The 21,656-nt window shown below is 38.9% G+C and overlaps 1 protein-coding gene across 1 annotated transcript in view; it reads right to left on the bottom strand.

Annotated features, from left to right (window-relative positions):
* Nucleotides 1-3,036: 3,036 nt before the first annotated feature.
* LOC124102757 (sel1-repeat-containing protein YbeT-like) overlaps nt 3,037-21,656 on the bottom strand; it is a 135,520-nt gene continuing 116,900 nt past the window's right edge. The window contains exon 6 of the mRNA XM_046459222.2: nt 3,037-3,374. Within this exon, the coding sequence (XP_046315178.1) occupies nt 3,255-3,374 (120 nt within the window). The 3' untranslated portion in view covers nt 3,037-3,254. The remainder of the gene's footprint in view (nt 3,375-21,656) is intronic.

The following is a 21,656-nucleotide window of genomic DNA, read 5'->3' on the forward strand; positions in this document are numbered from 1 at the left end:
CAAACACACATTTTTCTAGTGTTCTTAGAAAGAACTGACTTCTCTCCTGTGTATGTGAGCTGCTTATGGAAAAGATTTTTTTAAAAACCACAAAACCTTTCAACACCTGTGGTAAGTGTGTGAAAATGACATTTTCCTCCTCTGTGAATTTCTTTTTGTGTCAGCAGCAAGATATCCTGGGCAACGGAGCTTTGACATCACTCTGCCTTTTGCTGTGTCCATGACAGAACCAGGTTTGTGGTAATCCTCAGAAATGTACAGATTGTGGAGTCTTATTCTCTAGTTATGCTATTCCCAGGAGGGGTTTAGGGCATGATTCCAACAGGGCTCTCCATATGCTCACCACCAGCCTGCTACCTTCTAGCTCCTCCACAACCTAAGAAATGTCACAGAACCTATCTTAAACAAAAACAGATGATAAAAAAGGCATTTGATTTTGGAATCCTCTTTACAAATGAGAATTGCACTTAACACCTAAAATATGCCTTTTACAACAAGCTGGTATTTCTGGTGAATTTAATGCTATATAATATTCAGGGCACAAATATGCTGGTGACTGAGGCATCTGTGTTATTGAGCTTCTTTTGTTCAGAAAGACAATTGTCACATCCCAAGTACCCTTGAATGAAGGGATTTATCTTCAAGCTTTAACACACAGTGACATAAGTAGGCACTTCCTGATTTAAAAATAGCTTAAAGTCACCAGGTGCAGTGGTGCATGCCTATAATCCCAGCAGCTCTGGAGGTTGAGACAGGAGGATCACAAGTTCAAATCCAGACTCAGCAACAGCGAGGCACTAAGCAACTCAGTGAAATCCTGTCTCTAAATAAAATACAAAATAGGGATGTGGATGTGGCTCAGTGGTTGAGTGGCCCTGAGTCGAATCCCCGATACCAAAATAAATAAATAAGTTAAAGTCTTCCAAGTTAACAAGTAAAACTAACAGATCTTTCATGATAAACTATTATCAATGTTTAGTTTGGTTTTGTTCTTGTTTTTGTTTTCCCAAAATTGGTCCACCAACTGGATATAAAGTATTAATAAGAATACTCAAACACTCAATTAGTTTTTTGTTTTTTGGTTTTTTTCTCTAGCATTGGGGACTGAACCCAGGATCTTCAACATGCTTCACAAGCACTTTACGTCTCATCTATACCCCCAACCCTTTCTATTTTATTTTGAGACAGAGTGTTTGTAAATTGTCTAGGCTGACCTTCTGCCTTAGCCTTGCAAGTAGCTGGGATTACAGATGTGCACAACCATACCTGGCTTTAATTACTTCCTGTGACAAAATTCACTCAGAGTTTCAAACTGAGCTGGAGATCACATTCGAACCCACAACACAGACCTGGCAGGGAGAGCTGACCCTCCTTACACCCAAAACTCTGCATCAAGGAGAGTGGGTTTTCCCCATTTTAAAGTTTTGCTAGCCTGGTTCAGTGGTGCACATCTGTATGTAATCCCAGCAACTTGAGAGATGGAGGTAGGAGGATCACAAGTTCAAAGCCAGACTCAGCAAATTAGTGAGGTCCTAAACAACTTAGCAAAATCCTGAATCAAAAAATAAAAAGTGGGGGTGGGGTTGTGACTCAGTGGTAGAGCACTTGCCTAGCATGTGTGAAGCACTGAGTTCAATTCTCAGCACTGTGTATAAATAAATGAATAAAATAAAGGCCTCTCAACAATGATTTTTAAAAAATAAATATAAAAAGGGCTGGGGATATGACTCAATGGTTAAGTACCCCTGAATTCAATTCCCATTACCAAAAAAAATTAAATTAAATTAAAAATAAAATTTTGCTGCTCTAGCAAAGGGTGAGGAAACAGAGAACTCGGGTGGGCTGGGGCAGAAGGATGGAATTATATGTAGGGTATGCAAAGCAAGAGAATGGAAGAGGGCAAGATTGAGGGTAATGATCTGTATTTGGCAACAGTATGGAATTTACCTTCTGTTCCTCCTACTGTCAGTCTTGCCTCCTCTCCTGGGGTCTGATATGACTGCCTTTAGGATCATGATAAGGGAACCCTGGGGGAGCAAGGATTATCAGTCACAGTGCAAAGTGTTGGGGGCCCAGGGGGACTACATCAGCCGTGTTCAGAGACTTCTGGCATTAAAAACAAAATGACTAGAATCCTGCCTGATTCATGCCCACCACAATGTCATTCCCTGAACAATGTCATTCCAAACATGTTTTTTTATCTCTCCGTGTTCCTACTGAAAAATTTCCGTGACTCTTCACTCTCTCCAATGCCCCTGGTAAGGGTTAGGATGGTTTCATGAGCTACTAGAGGATTAAAAAAAAAAAAAAAACTACCTACCTGGAGATTCTAATTACATAACTACCTTATGTTTCTCTCTCTCTCTCTTTTTCTCCCCCCCCACCCCCCTCAGGGCATAATAATTGCTGTTTGATATGTATCATGTCCCTTAGGTGCTGTGACTGGACTATAAGATAAAGTCCAAATTCCTTGTCAGAGCTAATCTGTATATCTTCATACGATGTTTTCCACTAACCTTGAATAAAAAAACAAGTGCTACTAGAAGTAAGATTGAAGCAGGAAACTTGGTTGCTGATATCATAAAGTTTACAGCATAATGGGAGAGAAAAATACCAACTCAGATCAGTAAAGGAAAAAACCCAGATGCTAAAGGCAGAGAGAAAATGCAGGCTGTTGGTTTCAGAGCTCACAGGAGAACTTTGACATTTTCACTCATCCCTGACTCAGAAAAGTTTCTGCACTTGGGTGTCATAGAATAATCTCCTCTCTATGGAAATGTTATACAAGCGGCTGTTTATTCTCTTAGTCCCAGGCTTAGCTCATGTCAAACAGGGATGTGGGCTAAACAGCAGCCTCAAGATCCAAGACAACATGACAATTTTCTGACAGATCCTAAAAACAAGTAAGATATATTCTGGTAGATTTTACTAACCACCCAAAGTGTCTAAAATGGGAAAGAAAACAAAACAAAAGGGAAAAAAAGGAGAGACTGTGGGTATGTGTTGTTCATTCATATTTTGTGGGTTGTCTTACTGTTTGTTTTGTCAGCTATTTTTATTAATAATGAGCAAAACAGAAAAACAGGGTGAGTCACAAATAGAAGATGCATATTTAGGGTCTCTGGCTAAGGAACGGAAGATGACAAAGAAAGTATGGAGCCAGGACTGACTGCTGACACTCAGGCAGAAGGGACTCCTGCAGGTTCTGTGAACACTCCCACTTCCACCAGGGGGGGTGGCCTCAAGCTGGCACCTCATCGCTGGGGATTCTCCTCACAGGGAAGCTGGTCTGGAAGGTGGAGAAGACATAGGCGTGGGGTGCAGAAACAAGCAGTTCCATCACTTTCTAACAGTCTCAGCCTCAGTTTCCTCCTCTGTGAAAAGGAAAAAGTAAAACGGTTTTTGTAGACAGTTTGGTAAAAATTAAGAGATGGTATGTGTGAAGAAACTGGTTCACAGTGGACAGTCAGCAAATTGTAGCTTTGCTTTTTTTTTTCTCTCTCTCAACACAAAACCAAGATCTCTACTATTTAAGACAAAACCATGTGCCTCAATGGGGAAAGAAAAAAGAAGAAGAAGATAACGTTATGACCACCAGTGTCAGTGATGCCCCATCCCCCAAGAGCTCAAGGAGCCACTACAACCCACCAGCTATAGGATGAAAGGCAAAGGCATTAACCCCACTACAGGTGTTCCTCAGTCATGGAAATAATAACATCAAACTTCTAAGGATTAAAGGAAATTAGAGTTTAAGACGGAGCTCTAACTGGCATAAAATAGGCACCCAGTAAACCACAAACAATATTATTATTATTCCCCTTTTGGAATTTTAAAAGTGTTCTATTCAACATTCTTAATTTAAAACATCTTAACTACCAAATGCTATCACCTCTTGTCATTCATGAATACAAATGTCATTAAGACCCTGCCTTTGCCAGGTACAGTGGCACATGCCTGTAATTCCAGCCACTGGGGAGGCTAAGGCAGGAGGATCACAAGTTCAAAGCTAGCCTGGGAAGCCTGATGAGACCCTGTCTCAAAATAAAATATACAGGGCTGAGGATAGGGTTCAGTGGTAGAGCAGTTGTCTAGCATGTACAAGTCCCTGGGCTCAATCCAAAGATATTGCTTTTTATTTTTTATTTTTTTTTCCTTTTGAGATCTTCTTCCTTTCCATATTGGTTTCAACTGCAAAGAAAACATTTATGTTTTTACAAAGAGTGTTGTTGTTTCATCTCTTTATAAGACACTGTTGAGAACTGATTAGTTGTAAAGACCTTTGGGTAAGGAGATGATAACAGAAGCACAAATTGCATCATTGCCATTTTCTCCTAAGATGACTGCAGTTAAGATTTCTGTCATGTGCAAGTAACTAAAAATTACAGAATATGTATTTTGTTCTACAGTCTTTCTTATTGTAATTTAGCTCTTTCAAATTCCAAAAGAGATGGACATTTAAGATGCTTCATCCGAGGGACCTCAGACTCATATCACTTTCACAAGTCCTTGGGTCTCTTTAGGACACAATGATCCCACGCACAAGGTATAAGGCTTGAGGATAAGGCATATTTCCTACAAATCTGTAAGCACTTGTGGCTAATCACAGCCAAAGACCTTTCTCTGCTAGCAACTGGGAGTAATATGAGAAGTCTCTTTGAGGTATCCAAGATTCGCTTGGAGAGCAGACAGAGTTAAGTCAACAGGAATGGGAATTCAGTCCTTCAGTAGAAGGAGATCTGGGACACACTTAGAGGGTCCATCTCCATCAACATTTTCAATATGTCATTTAACTTTGATACAGCAGTTATGGACAGCCTGCTTTGTACCAGGCACTGGGTTGGGTCCTGTGGTAGGGTTGATTAAAAACAGACTCTTACATTTATTTTCCCTATTGCTGAACTTCCACAGTATTGACTGTCACTATTTGGTCAAGCTTCAAGTCTAAAGCACTTTTGCTTTGTCATACCTACCTTTTTTGGTGATGTGGCAAAGAATCATGAGTTTCTCTTCAGCAGCGATTCATCAGATAAATTGCTCCCTTCCCTTTATTCACTTGGTGTCATCGCAGTCAATCTGTGTCATACTGGTCAAAACAACACACCATGCCTAGCAATACATTTTTTTTCACTTGCGCTATAGTAAGCACACCAGGCCCTTAATAGAGCCTGCAGTCGGGCATGGTGGAGAAAAGCTGCTTCCTAAGCATTTTCCTGATTAAATTTAGGCTTCAATTTTGTTATCCATAAAAGTGCTACTTCACCTCTAGAGATATAGATTTTATGTACTTTCATAGCTCTAGATAAAACTATGACTAGACCCCTTTGCAAAATTCTCACAGTAATACCAGAAGCCCAGACTATAGATCCAGGAGGACCAGTACTAAGGCTCCACTAGGTCATTTATCAGCTGTGTAACCAAAGGCAAATTGCTTGATCCCTCTGAATGTCTCTCTACTAATCTGAGCATTTAGAATACTAACTCCCTGCGAGGTTATTTTGAAGATTAAATAATAAAATGGATGTAAAGTACACAACATATATTACACATGTCATAAACGTTCATTTCCTTTTTCCTTCTCCCCTAGCACAAAGTAAGTTTGCCATGACATTCGCCAAATAAGGGAAATGCCCCCAAAGTTGCTAGCTGCTGCAAGGATTATAGACTCTCTTATTCACCCAAGTACTTGAGAAGTGTCAGGCACATTCCAAACTCCAAAGGAAATTAAATGCTGTTCCCCTGCCACCCACTCTACCCACTAGGGCCCCGAAGCACATTAAAAGAACATTAGGGCAATGATTTAAGCCGAAAATTGGCTGGCAGGGAAAGCACAAGGCCCCACTCCTCCAAGGCTTAGCTACACCTATGGGCACAACACCACGGCTCCCCCGGCTGGCTGACGTCAAGCGCTTCGAGTTGTTTTTGCCCCCAGCGTCTGTGAGAGGGAAGGGGAGGGGTGAGGAGTGCGGCATCTCTGGTGCATTAAAATAGCCTGCTGAGGACCCCTAGCGGCTGTTCGTCGTCATAGTTTTCTCTGCAAAAGGTAAAGCCAGAGGTCTCAGAAAAACTACCCTGGCTTCATTTATATTTGTCTTCCTCCCCTTCCCAGTGATCAGAGTTTTTTCCTCAGGAGCTGGTTGTAAAAAAGAAAGTAGTGTCAGTCTGTGACAGGTCTGAACAGCCCTCATGTTTATAAAGTTATATGTGTCAAAAACATCAAAATGATGTCTTTGAATTGGAAGAGAGTACTGAAATATTCTTTGCATTCCTCACCAGGAAAGCAGAAGGTAGAGCAGGCAGGTTGACCTGACAGACAGCATTAGCATGTACTCGATGAGCACTGCTTCTCCTGAGCTCTCACTGTGGCTGCACACAAGGGCCAGCTTCTTAGATCCACTACAGACGCAAGACAAGAAATAGAACAATAAGTCAAGGTTGTCCTGCTCATAAACAAATGTCAGACTGTTATAGCTCTTGTATTTCGGCTTCCTGAATCTTTATTTCTCAAACCCTAGTGAAAATAAGCAATAAAGCTTTATCATGCTGGAGAATAAATAATAAATGATTCAGCCCAGACTGCAGGCATGTCTGGAGAATAGAGATGGGACGAACAGGGATTTGTATACACAAAGTGCCAAGATATTCTGGGGGAGAAACCTTTTCTTTTGGGGAAGAACAAGGAGAATACAAGTTTGTTTCAAAGAAGGCTGCTGAGGGTGATTTTTCATCATTCGGATTAATCTCCAACTGAACCTTTTTCTTCCTTGCAATGATGAGCCCCAAAGCTAACTCTTCCTTCAGCAATTAGAGAAGACAGTACAACGCAGGTGTGACATCCGCCAAGTGATGGCATCAGCAGATGCAGCACTGCCTAGAGTCACACCACAGGCATAGCCATTAAAGGCTCCACCTTCAGAAACTGCAACTTGGTATTGTTAAATTAAATAGCAGGAGGTCATTAGCCTGAGACTGTCTCCATATTTTGACTTCCTACATTACAAACCACAACTTAGTACATAAACAAACTGAAACCTAACTTCGGAGAATATTTTTTGTTTCAGATAGAGGAGGTATCAATCACAAACAGCCCACAACCTTAGCCAGTCATAGGCAGCCTAAATCAGACTATGCCTAAATAAGGCAATGCCCAGTTAAAGACCATTAATTTTCTCCACTTTTTCCCTGTGGTCAGCCTGTAAAAGCTTACTGCTACACTGCTGGTTGGAGCACGTTAAACCAATTATGGTTCTGAGTGCTGCCTGATTTGTTGGTTTTTGTTTGTTTTTCACAAACTGGATTAAGTGTAAATGTGCACAAAGTTTTTCTTTTAACAGTGTCTCTGGTTGCCACTCCTGATCATTATACCTTAGTGGTCACTGAAAGTGGATCTCTTATTTTTGGCAACAGCAGTGACAGGAAATATGACGCCAGATAGCCAGAACGGAAGAGGAAAATGGTAGATAGCACAGGAACCCAAGAGCTAATGGTCATTCATGCATTCTTGAAGCATGCTTGCTATAGTGGGTTCAACGGTTACCCCAAAAGATATGATCATGTCCAACTTCTAGAATGTGGGAACATAAGCTTATTTGGCAAAAAGATCTTTAAAGATATAGTTAATTTTAAATCTTGAGATTAGATTGTTAAAGGAATGGGGCCTTCTGCAACCCAAGGCAGCACAAACTCCACCTCCCCTTGAAGCCTCTATTCTTGAATTCATGCCAGAAGGATTTCAGACACATCAGAGTAATAGGCATAAGTTCATTAAAAGGAATAGGAAAGGGGAGGGGGAATACTTTCAAGGGAGAGAGTGGGTTCTCTCAGAGAAGAGAGATAGGGCATGCATCGTCTGTGCTCCAGTTTTATTGGGGTCCCAGGGAAGTCTCCAGAGAGACCTTCCCAGGTCCACTTCTCATGTTTTGACTGACAGCATGATGACATTGGACTTTCAAGTTCCCACTCCCATGACAACTCTAGTTGGCCCTTGTTAACTAGCTCTAATTGTATGTCGGGTACTAGGGATATAGCAATAAAGAAAATAAAGACCCTATTCATATAGAGTTTATTCTACAAGAGGAAAGAGATTATACACTGGTCCATAAGCAAAAGAGAAAATTTTTGAGAAAGAAAAATCCTACAAATAAATATGTCAAACATGGCCATATGCTAAAGAGTAACTGAGGAGTACAGCTCCAGATGGCACAGTAGGAAAGACCTCTTTGAGTAGGTGACATTTTAGCTGATATCATCCAGAAATATCCAGAAAAAAAATGTGGGAAGAATCAGCAGAACGACACTTTTTCAAAAAGTCAGGGTTGAGCCAGAAAAATTCTATTTTGCAATTATTACTATACCTCGTTTAAGAGCTTCAAAATTATTTTTCAACTTGTATTCCTTGGAACTCTAAGGTGTTCCACCAAAACCCATGCAGTAGCCACAACCGAAGGAGGGCTGCAGGGACTCTGGCTGGGCTCTCTGTCCCTAACACCTCTGCTAATCTGCCCTCCAGCTTCCCATGCAACAGCTTCCCCAGCAGGCTTTGACTTAAGAAATTCTTCCACAGATGAGAGAAGTTTTGAAAACTGCTGCCCGAAATTGGTGCATCCTAGGAAAGGTGAAACTATGCTGTGTAGAATGTTTGATCCAGGGTTTCCTGCATTTCACAGTGCAGCCACCATTAATTCACCAGATATACATAGATTAAGGGCACAGAACTTTGTCTCCTTCCTCCCTATTTCTGTCTCTTGCAACTGACCTCCATTTTTATTTCTCTCCCCAAAAAGTCCAGGGAATCAGACCAAGTACACCATGACCCAGGATCCTTCCATCTGGTTCTTTCGTGCGTGTGCCACTACACCCAGCTCCAGGACCCAGGTGTTGTATCATCCTCTCCCAAGTCATTTGTAGCTGGCTGTAAATTCATCATCAATTTATCTTTGAACTTATTTCTTAAATATGTCCTAATCAGAGTTAATATTTCAGTCATTCAATCTGTTTCTTTTTTTTTTTTTTTCGGGGGGGGGGGGCGGGGAGGCGTTCAAGGGATTGAATTCAGGGGCACTCAAACACTGAGCCACTTCCCTACCCCTATTTTGTATTTTATTAGAGTCAGGGTCTCACTGAGTTGCTTAGTGCCTCGCAAAATTGCTGAGGCTGGCTTTAAACTTGGAATCCTTCTGCCTCTGCCTCCCAAGCCACTGGGATTACAGGCATGCACCACCAGGCCAGCAAATTCAATCTATTTCTGATAACACGGAGGACAATTTCAATCCCCCAACTCGAATAGTCCCCACTAACGTTTTTATTTTAAAAATCCCCTGGTTTGCAATTCATTAGTACTTGCTGTTTAGGAGCGATACTGGAATTGGACCTTGTTCAGGGAATCAAAATACAACTCCCAGCACTAAACCTTTCACTAAAGTTGAGTCATGTCTTTCTGAACCCACTTCATGTAGAAATAGCCATGAATAATAAAATGACTGTGAGAGACAGAAAGAGGAGTCAAGATCTATTATTGTGATGGTTTTCAATTGTGCCCATCTATAAGACTCCATTCTTAAATTACTTTGAATCACATTGTCCTTAAGACTGATGAAATGATAATAATAACATATATTAAGATATTGAATGCTTACTATGTACCATGCAAAGCTATCAAAATAAAGCATTAGAGAATAGTATGTTAATCTAATATTATAAAACCAAATACACTAAAATATCCTGTATTTGAAATTCACCGTGCAAGAATATATGGATATATAAAGAGTATACAAATCCCCTACCCACACATTGGTTAGCACAACTCCTAAGCCTGTTGCTTGAGCTCTTTCCCTTCTACATCCAATTCCTGACATGTATCATGGATATCCTTCCTCCTTAGTTAGTTTTCAGATTATTAATTCAAGCTACCTCCTTAGGTTTCACTGATTTATTTCTTAAGTACCTTTCCCCTCTTGAAGGATCATCAGGGAAGAATCTAATGCATTGATAAGCAGGCCGAGCCCACAGGCTTCATGCAGCCTGCCTGACTTTGTGAAACTCTCCATAATAAAACTTCAGGAATGGGAGGTGAAAGTGTTAGTACTGATAAATTATATTCCCACCCATATTTACAGATTTATAAAATCCTCCCATGTTATCTCTCACCTCTAGGCCTTTACATATTCTCTGTTTGAAACCTACAGCCTCCTTCTGCCTAGCAAATTCTGAATCATCTGTCATGTCTCAGCTTTCACATCTCTCTAAATCCAAGATTCCAATTAGCTGCTCCTGTTGGGTAGTATTTATCATAAATGTCTGTCATGCTCAGTAGACTATAAGCTTCAAAACAATAAGGACTATGTTTTGTATTTTTGCAGGGGAAGGGGGTGATTCACATCAAATGCAGGCAAAATAAGTACCTATGGTGTATATATAGATGTAGCTTATATAGATTTTTTTTTAAAGTAAACATATTATCTATCAGCCTTAGGCAATGTCCAAGGAGGTATGTCTTCAACACTGCTTAATGGAAAGCTATAAAGTGCCTGGTTCTCAGACATCAATCACAGATTCTTCTGCTTTGTTATAAAAGCAATAGCTGCACAACCACGTGAATATAAACAAACCCATCCTCTACCTCAATCCCAAAATAATAAATTAACACATCAGGTTTCCTGGCCATTGAATGTATCTTCAGTAAGTAACTTATTAAAGAGACAATAAATTACTTAACTTGTGGTGGGGATTGAACCCAGTGGTGCTTAACCACTGAGTTACTTCCATAGCCCTTTTTTATTTTTTATTTTATTTTTTTTTTATTTTGAGACTTAAAGAGGCTTAGAGCCTCTTCATAATATTCATAATATCTGTACCTTCCTGCTTTCCCTACTCCTCACACATTCTATATTCTGAGCAAATCTATCTGTTATTTCCCATATAAGCTCAATATGTGCACTGTTTCAGATCATAACTATAATAACTAACCCCCAAAGACTCTGTCGTGGGATCTGGGCATGGTGAGGCATACCTATAGCTCCACCATGGATGATGGGAGGATGAGGTGAAAAGATGACTTGTTTAACACTGTTCGGCAGCATTACTGTTACCCAGGTTTTAGTGGTGAGGAACCTGTGGCACTTTGCTTACAGTCAAATATTTGGTAGGTAGCAAAGCCCTGTTGTGGTTCTAAGCATGTCTGGCTGCAGAGCCAGGTTCTGAATCATTATGCTCCTTGCTTTCCCATTTTCCAACTTTGGCCTGTCCCCAATTCCGTTTTTCTGAATGCCATATCCATCCTTCCAGCCTCAACTCAAGTGGCACCTTCTCAATTAAAACTTTCTTACAGGGCATGGTGGCACACACCTGTAATCCCAGGGGCTCAGGAAGGCTGAGGCAGGAGGATCACGAGTTCAAAGCCAGCCTCAGCAACTCAGTGAGACCCTGTCTCTAAATAAAATACAAAAATAAGACTGAGGATGTGGCTTAGTGGTTGAGTGTCCCTGAGTTCAATCCCTGGTACATGCCCCCCTCCCCACCAAAAAAAAAAAAAAAAAACTAAAAAACTTTCTTGATTCTTCACTCTTCCTGCCTCACCTGGAATCCCTTTGCATACCAATATGTAGCTTCTAGCAGTTGAGTCTCTACCTTGTCTGTATTTTTATGTATCAGCCTTTGCCCTACCTGAGCTCCCAAGAGTTGGAAACTTACTTACTTTATTATAGCTTTAATCCTTATACACATAATTGGTAGTTTTGTTCACAGCAGGTATTTAATAAACTTTTTTTTTTATTGGAGGAACATAGGAAAAAGGCAACAATACAAAATAATGTGATAAATAAATTATCCTCTGATATTTTATTATATTTTTCTCTTTATAAATACCATGCTCAAAGTCAGTTGTGATTTGAATCTAAAATGTCCCCCAAAGGTCATATAATAAAGATTTAGTCCCCAGATGGTGGCTCAACTAGAAATTGTTGGAAATTTAAAAGGTGGGCCTAGTTAGAGGGAGGGAGATGGAGTGGGGGTCAGAGCAGAGGGGTGGGCAGAGGCCCTGGAGGACAAAGTAAACCCTTCAAGGGCATATCATCAGTGACCTATTTTCACTATAAAGCAGACATGCAAATTTTAGAGTATTGATACGGCTGGCTATCGGAGTTCTGCTCCCTCACATGTTGAAGCATAACATTAGAGATGCACACGGAAGCAAGCATATAAAGCAGGGTTTATTTAAAAAGGGGTAACATAGACTTCTCCCAGGAGGGAAAAGGGGACCATACCTGGTATCCCAAGAAGGGAGGGTATTTTACCTTTTTAATTGTCTTGGGCTTCCTTTGTTCTCCTGCTCTCTTCCCCTTATCTTTCTCCCTCCTGCTTACATGACTAGGCCCAGGAAATGCTCGGTGGGATGCCAAAAGGTGAGAAGCAGATGGATGATGGGGGAAGGGCCCAATGGAGCAGCCCAGGACACATGTAGGGAGGGGCAGTTCCTGGGACAGGTTACCTTAGCAACATGTTGAAGCAGGGGAAGGTAATCTTGATAGCCTGAAGGAAGAATTCTGAAGGCATTTCAGTCCCTCAGGGAGCAGTCTCCAACTTCCCAGACTCACTCCAATTGGCCTCCTTGATCCAACCTGACTAGATTTACCTATATATACCAACTGCCTGTCTAATTCTGGCTTCAGTATTACAAAAACTTTGGACTTCTCCAAAATCATCTATGAGGAGAAAAGGGAAATATAGAGAAATTCAATAAAAGGCATTCAAGATATATTTAGTATCAAAATGCAAAACCCTCGAGAAATATTTGTATTACTCCCTTGTAAGTAAAAGACTAGAAACCTAGATACTTTTCTTTAAAAATTCTCCATATAGTAAGAGGGAGGATTATAGTCAAGTGGATAAGAGCTGATTTCTGGGCAGAAATGTCCAATAAAAGTTTACAGTCATGGAAGATTATGGACTGTACTCTATGTCTGTGCAGTCTAATATGGTACCCTCTATCCACATGTGGTTATGGAGCACTTAAAATGTAGCTAGTGTGATCAGAACTGAAATATACATTTTAGTTAATTTACATTTAAATATACACAAGTTTCATGCTAGTGGTTACCATATTGAATAAGTACAACTCTAGAGTCCTATTAATGCAGATTTAAATCCCAGCTGTGCCTTTTACAACCTATGTGGCCTGAGGTAAGACTGCACACATTTCCACGCTTCAGTATCCTAATGGATGAAATGCAAGCATATTACTGTTATTAAATATTCACTTTTTGGAGAGTATTGAGGATTAAATGAGATGATGTTTATAAGTGCTTACCCGACTACCTGACACAAATAATATGCTCAATAATGTCAACAGTCATTACTAGCATTAAGACAGATAGTAGCCACATTATAACAGTGGTCCCTTCACCTTGTGAATATAGCCCCCATTGCTCTAAGGCTTATTTTTTTAAAGAACATGTTTTTTTCTCTCTTCTCCCTGCTTCCCCTCCCTAACAAGATTAGGGAGATGGTGTTATCTTTTCTTCCCCTAGTAATTGCCCTAGAACACACCCACAAGTAGGAGATGCATGCTGAGAATCTGGGAAGTGACTATCTCCCAAATTAATAAGTGAATCCTAATACCCCACCAGAGCACACCTGGATGGTAACACTTGAATAGTTCCTTTAAAATCCACCTGTCCCTCCAGATGGGGAGAGTCACAGCCTTTGGGACCGGAGTCCCCCGGTGTTTCTCCTTTGCTACAAAGCAATAAACCTTCTGTTTTTCTCAAAACCATGTCCTCATTATTTAATTAAGGACAGGGACCAAGCTTTCAGTTACAACATGAGTTATAAGTTTTTTATTAACAGAAATAAAAGAAAAAATCGTTATTTTAGTAATGGAAGAGTTTTTCTCTATCCCATCATCAGATTTCATTTTCTTCATGGCACTACCACTCTCTAGAAAGTATATTTTTTATTACTTTTTTTTTTTTTTTGGTGTGAGTCGGGGGTTGGGGGGGCGTATTTTGTTTTGTTTTGAAGTGTGGAAATTGAACTCAGGGGTGCCTTTCCACTAAACTACATTCCTAGCCCTTATCATTTTATTTTGAGAAAAGGACTTTCTAAATTGATTATTACAACTTAATCCATCAAACTTGTGATCCTCATGCCTCAGCCTCCAAAGTGCTGAGATTGCAGATGTGCAGCACCATACCTGGCTCACTTACATGGTTTTTACCTGTCTATCCTGCAAAAATGTATAGTTCACAAAGGTAGTTTTTATTGTTGCTCTTCTTAATAAGCCCAGTATCTTGACAAACACCTAACCTGTGATAGGTAATGCAAAAGCAGTTAATGAGTATCTGAGCAACTTAATAGGTTAATCTAATTTTGTTCTGTACTTCTGGCAATGTGAGTGAAACTACTGCTTACAAAAAAGAGAAAAGCTTCTTCTCCGCAATGGGTAGTTCATAGTGAGGAATTAATGATGGATAAATATATGGTGACTTTATGATATATTATGGCTCAATTAAACTAAAAACAAACATTATTTTTTTCAAGATTTGGAACTTCAACTCTCTGTATTCTTTTATTATATAATTACTCAAAAATTACTGAGTGATTTAAATTACTGTATATAAAATATGCCAATAAAAATGGCATCTGTCATAATTAATTGCATTTTATTTTCTCCAAACCTGTTTTTAAAGAATTCAATCAAAACATGAAAATGTTTTCCAGAAAATAAAGCTCAGTTAACATAAATGAAATGGAGATGACTACACTTTTATTCAATGTGCTCCAAATGCATTTTGCATGCTTTAGTGCTCAGCAAAAGTAAAACATAATAAAGTATTTTAAAACATTTAAATTGTCTCTAATTTGAAGAAGCACCATAGTCAGAATATATTAAGTTAATAAAGCTAACATTTACATAATTTGGTGGCATTGCCACCAAAGTATACTTAAGATAAACTAAACTAGATGGTAATTTACTGAGAAGAAAACTCTACTAATTGCCAAAGTAGTGTTTGAATGGTGTTTGACATCTGTAATACTTAGAAATACAGTCAGGATTTATAGCCTCAAAAGAACTGTAATTGAATGCATCAAGTCAAGATAGAAGAGAAGTTAGGAAGGAAAACTTGTGGGTTTTTGTTGTTTGGCTGGTTGGTGGGTTGGTTTGCTTTGTTCCTCTTTAAATCACTGGGTGCAACCATCAGACCTACAGAAGAGGGAATGAATAGGTTTACATCAAATGTTTAAATCTAAAATGGTAATTATTATAATAGCTAACACATAATTCTTACTGTCCGTTCAACACTAAATTCTAAGACTTCATATAAATCAATCTATCTATCTGTTCTCTGGTGAGTAATTCAAAGCCCACATTTTCAAACTAAACTCATTGATTCCCCTTGTTTAAAGAAAAACTCTAGACAATAAATTTAATGGAGATGATTTGAGCAAAGGATCCATGAATAGAACAGCACACAGAATTAGAAGAGGTCCAGAAAAATCTACCCAGGAATGTTAATTGTGAGATTTTATAAGCTAAACATGGAAGAAAAAATGAGCAATCAGCTGATTGACTACAGGTAGGCATTTGCCTTATTTGAGCATGGTATTATTGGATGGCTGCCTATGATTGGCTTGATTTCAATTGTATATGATTGGCGAGACTCAATTATTTGTTACCCAAAAAAGTACTTCTTGTTAGTCTTTGTTTTGTTTATGTACTAAGGCTGCAGTTTGTTATACAGGAACTCAAAATTCAAAGACAGCCTCAGTTTAATGTCCTCCTGTTTTATTCTACACCCACAAACTTACAAATCATTTGATCTATTTTAACTATGTGTTTCTTAAAATGTACTCTCTCAGCCCAGCACAGTGGTGCTCACCTGAAATCCCAGCAACTCTGAAGCCTGAGGCAGGAGGATCACAAGTTTAAGGGCAACCTGGAAAACTTAACAAGACCTTGTCCCAAAATAAAAAAAATTAAAAGATCTGCGGATGAAGCTCTGTGGTAAAGCACGCCTCGATTCAATACCCAATATCACCAAAATAAATGGATGGATGGATGGATATATAGGTAGATAGATAAAATTTATTTTCTTAAAGAAATGTATTTCTTTAAGAAAATGTATTTTCTTTTTTATTTATTTTTTAATTTATATATAACAGCAGAATGTATTGCAATTCTTATTACATATATAGAGCTTAATTTTTCATATACATAGTATATGGTGTGAGTACACCATTTTGTGTCTTCATACATGTACTTTGGATAATAATGATTATCACATTCAACCATCATTAATTACTCCATGCCCCCTCCCTTCCCCTCCAACCCCTCTGCCCTATCTAGAGTTCTCTATTCCTCCCATGCTGCTGCTCCCTACCCCACCATGAATCAGCCTCCTTATATCAAAAAAAAAAAAAAAAATTTGGCATTTGGTTTTTTGGGATTGGCTAACTTCATTTAGCATTATCTTCTCTAACTCCATCCATTTACCTGCAAATGCCATGATTTTATTCTCTTTTATTCCTGAGTAATATTCCATTGTGTATATATGCCACGTTTTTTATTCATTCATCTATTGAAAGGCATCTAGGTTGGTTCCACAATTTAGTTATTGTGAGTTGTGCTGCTATAAACATTGTAGTGGCTGTGTCTCTGCACTATGCTGTTTTTAAGTCTTTTGGGTATACACCAAGGAGAGGGATAGCTGGGTCAAATGGTGGTTCCATTCTCAATTTTCCAAGAAATCTCCATACTGCTTTCCATATTGGCTACACCAATTTGTAGTCCCACCAGCAATGTATGAGTGTACCTTTTTCCCCACATCCTCAATAACATTTATTGTTGTTTGTATGCATAATAGCTGCCATTCTGACTGGAGTGAGATGAAATCTTAGAGTGGTTTTGATTTGCATTTCTCTAATTGCTAGTGATGATGAACATTTTTTATGTATTTGTTGATTGATTGTACATCATTTTCTGAGAAGTGTCTCTTCAGGTCCTTGACCCATTTATTGACTGGGTAATTTGTTTTGGTGTCTAGCTTTTTGAGTTCTTTATATACCCTAGTGATTAGTGCTCAGATGTGTGAGGGGTAAAGATTTGCTCCCAAAATTGAGGCTCTCTATTCACCTCATAGATTGTTTCTTTTGCTAAGAAGAAACATTTTAGTTTGAGTCCATCCCATTTATTTATTCTTGATTTTAATTCTTGTGCCACAGTTGTCTTATTAAGGAACTTATTAAATAAGTTTCTTATTTAAGAAAACTTGAAAAGTAAATATGTATACAAAACAAATTATTTTGATATTGATATGTTAAAAATGCATACAGGATGTATGAATGTGTAACAACAAATTCCATCATATGTACAACTATAATGCCAATAAAAAATGTGGAAAAAATGCATGCAGGTTACATAACATAACTAAAATGCAACTTTTCTTTTTGTTCATCATCTATTTAGAGTATCTTCAGCCTTTCTGAGAATTCAGAGCTCTGTTCCCCCTGCCCGAGCTCCTGAACTCACCACTGATTATTCTCAAGCCAGGCTTTTAAAGATACCAGAAAAACACCCATGAAAGCAGAAGCAGCAATTCACCAAATTATAATTACCCTAATTAGGTAAAATGTCTGTGCAGACTTGATCATAGGTGCAAAGGAAAAGAATATAAAAGTGAACATATTAGTTTGAATCCCTATCAAGACTTTGAGAATCACTAAAAACAAACATACAAACAAATTACAAATAAGTTGTTGCAAAAGAAATGAAAAGAGTTATGGAGATGGATGCTTGTGATATTTTTCACGACATTATGGATGTATTTAACACTGAAGTGTACACTTAAAATGGTTGTGATACTTAATTCTCTATTATATGTGTTTTATCATAATTTTTAGGTGGAGAAAAATATCAAATATTAAATGTCCAGTCCCATATAATAATTAAAACTCTGAACCTGACTTGACGTCAATTCTCCCCCTCCCTAACTGCAGCTTTAGGCATGAAGTCTAGAAGGAGAAGGCACATGTGGTTGGCTTCTTTTCTATTTGTCCACAATGTACCCCAGCTGAAAATGGGTTCCTGGGTCTCTGGTGCTGATTCAGAGAAGGAGGGAGAGAAAGAAGCAGAAAAAGATGAACTTATCATGAGTTAGTCTCATACTCATGGCAAACTGAATAATAACAATCGACCCTTTTATGTGATCATAAATTAAGTCTACTAAAATAATGATTTAATGGGAAGAGTAGAATTACTCTACATTCTTGATACCTGGGTTAATAGAAGTATTATGTTATTTTCTCCAAGAAAGATTAATAAAATCCAGTCCCACACAGAACTATAGTTGGAAATGGGAGGGCTATGTTGTCTTCTTAGATAATTGTGACTATTTTTATTTGATGTTATACCACAACATAACAAGTGATAGTATCCTCTACAAAAATTGCAGGGTAAAGAACTTTTCATATTTAGCTGTAGTCCACTGGCCTATCTTGTAATTTGAATGGGGTCTTTTGACTATGCATGATTTTGTGACAGCATGCATTAGTCATTTGAAAAATATTGGCTCACCAAGTTAATGCCAGTTTTCCAAATGTTGACACACTTCATTATACATTATTTTAAAAACATATTAATTAATATACTGCCAACATTACCAGAAAAAAAGTCTTTAAGTATTGGAAAGCTGTCAAGATCATTGTAGCAGATTCAAGTTTTCTAAAATACACATTTTAGCTTGACTGCTCAAATTGGCTGACTTAGCTTATTCTCAAAGAAAAAAAAAAACAGCCCAGTCTAGATAATCCCCAAGTCTAGATAACCCTAGATAACCATAGATTTTTGTCTGTTCATTTAAATAGAAATGGCCATCCATCAAAAAACAGCAACCATAAAGAAGCCAAAGAAGCAAGTTCAGCCTGTTGAACAATTGCAGAACAGGTTTTGAGAAAACCATTTGGTTTAGGTATGCAGCAGTAGGATGTGCATCCTTGACATTTTGTCATAGAATATTAAAAATATATGTACTTAAGGGCCAAGACTTTAGCAAAATTAATACTTTCACTGTTTCATGAGGGACAGTGTTAAGTTAAACTGGCACTTTTTACTACTAGTGTTGATAATGAATTGAATAACTACTCTTATGATAGAGTTAACTGCCTAAATTTGTGCTAAAGTATCAGTAATCTTCCCCACCATTAATTTTGCACCATTAGTGCAAATACCAATACAGTGCAAAAGATAAATAACTTAATATTATTACGAAAAGAGTTTTGACCTCTTAGACCTTCAAAACTCTCTTGGAGATTTAGAGAAGTCTGCTAACCACACTTTGAATCAGCTGTCCTAGAACTCTGTCTGCACGTACATCGTACAAGTTAGGGGACTTCCATACCAGCCTAGTGTAAGGGGGAAGCTAATAAAGCAAAATTATTTTGTCACTTCTGCTTAGATTGTATTAGTGACAGCTTGGTCACTTGCTGTTCATTAGCTTTTGCTGACTGATCATCAACCCCCAGAATTTGTGGCTTAAAGCAGCAACAATTATGTTCAGCTCATTATGCCACGGGTTGGCCATGTAGACCAGCCTCCTAAGAGCAAAACTGGGGGGGGGGGGGCGGGAATTAGATATCTAATAATTTCTCTAATCATGAATAAGTTATGCTTTCATACTTTGGAATTTTATACACAATTGATAAAAGTGAATGAATCGACAGGAAGGAATCTAAAAAACTTACGTTAACAACAAGCAAAAGAAGAAAAGATAAAGCCAAGTGATAGAAAAATTTATTGTACTGGATATGGTAGTGCACACCTGTGATCCCAGCTACCTGAAAGGCAGGAGGATCACAGGCTCGAGACCAGCCTCCACATTTAGAAAGGCCCTATTTCAAAATAAAAAGTTTAGTAGCTAAGGATAATAACTCAGTGGTAGAGCATTTGCCTCCAATAGAGAATACAGAGAGAGGCTGTGGGTTCAATCCCCAGTCCTGCAAAAAAAAAAGAAAGAAAGAAAGAAAGAAAAAAGAAAAAAAAGGAAAGAAAAGAAAAATACATCTTATGAATCCAATTATGATAAAGTATAACCAAAACTAAACAGTATATTCCTTAAGGATCCATTTATAGATGGCAGAACTGGTTTATTCTACTGCCAACTTGACCAAGTGAGGAACTACACATCCCTGAGTTCCCTTCCCTTGTATTTCGATATTAGATTTGGTCAGAAGAGGAACTTGAACAAGATAATGGAGGCAGAAGTGAAGCAACGGCCAACTATCTCTAAAGATTGGTACCATGAGAGGTGGAATCAGAAGGTTGCAGAAGTACCAAGTGGTTTAACTTGTGCTTTCCACCTCCACAGCTCCCAGCCTCTCTTCCTCACTGCTGGCCCTCTGGCTAGCACTGACCTGTGTCAGTGGACCCCTGAGGGTGCAGCTACACGGTGTCACCAATTCCCATAGTCTTCCCTCCAGCTTCCTCTTTGAGACCCACTCCAATGACTATACATGTTACCTCTTCCTTGAAATTCTGACCTGCCTATTCACACAGTGCTTCAGAAGGGCAGACCAGTGGTTTTTCTTCTATTTCTCAAACTGTCTCTGCTAAATCTTTCCTGAAAGGTCCAAGGTGTAAGCCCCACAATAACTCCCTCTTCCCACATCACTCACAGTGGCTCTTCTTTCCTAACTGATACAGTGGCAAACTATAGACAAGCAAAAGGACACCTTATACAAAATTCAAGTTTCCTGTAGCCTCTGGTAGGAGGGAGAAATACAGGACTAAGGAGGGGCACATGGGAACTTCTGAGATACTGGAATATTCTTTTTCTTAAGATGATATGGGTATGCAAGTTTTCGTTTTATAGATTTTTTTTTTCAATTGTACAAAATTTACCTTTTTTTCCTTCTTCTTTGTGTCATGGATTTAACCCAAGGGCGCTTAACCACTGAGTCACATCCCTGGCCCTTTTTTGTATTTTATTTAGGGAATTTTACTTTATTCAGGTCTCACTGAGTTGGTTAAGGCCTTGCTAAGTTGCTGAGGCTGGCTTCGAACTCGAGATCCTCCTGCTTCAGCCTCCCAAGCTGCTAGGATTACAGGCGTACGCCACCCCTACGAGCTACCGTCATCTATACGTGATAAATTTTATGATTAAAAATTTAAAACAAACCAAAATGTGGAGAAAGATTTCAAGCCAGAGAGTCCAAATCTTCAAGAAAAGTCAAGATGCTTTAAACACTGAGAAAGAATCACCTGTGGCCAAAGGGCAAGACAGTGTTCGCTCCCGGAGACTCAGACTCTGTACAGATACCAACAGAAAAAAAAAAAAAAAAAAAAGTAGTCAAATCCAGAGACTGAGGTAATGAGGTGACAGACTGCTTACTCTATGGAGTGTGGAGAATACTGACCCAAGGCAGGGAGGGAAAGGGTGCTCTTCAAAGTGGGCAGCAGCTATGTCCTAAAAGTAGCAGGGTCCATTGATTTTACCCAGCATAGGTATTTCAGGAAAAAGCAATATGGCCCCAGCTAAAAACAGAGATGTTTAAAAGTGCAGTGGTAAGAAACTGAAAGATGGGGCAGAGGCCAGTTTTTCCAAAGGGTCCATCTGAGAATACATGGAGAGCTAGGAAAGTACAGCTGAGGAGCTGGATTTGAAGGTGAG

This window comes from Marmota monax, unplaced genomic scaffold (assembly GCF_021218885.2).
Source record: "Marmota monax isolate L192 unplaced genomic scaffold, Marmota_monax_Labrador192_F-V1.1 WCK01_AAM20220418_F8-fsc00002, whole genome shotgun sequence".
Lineage (NCBI taxonomy): Eukaryota > Metazoa > Chordata > Mammalia > Rodentia > Sciuridae > Marmota > Marmota monax.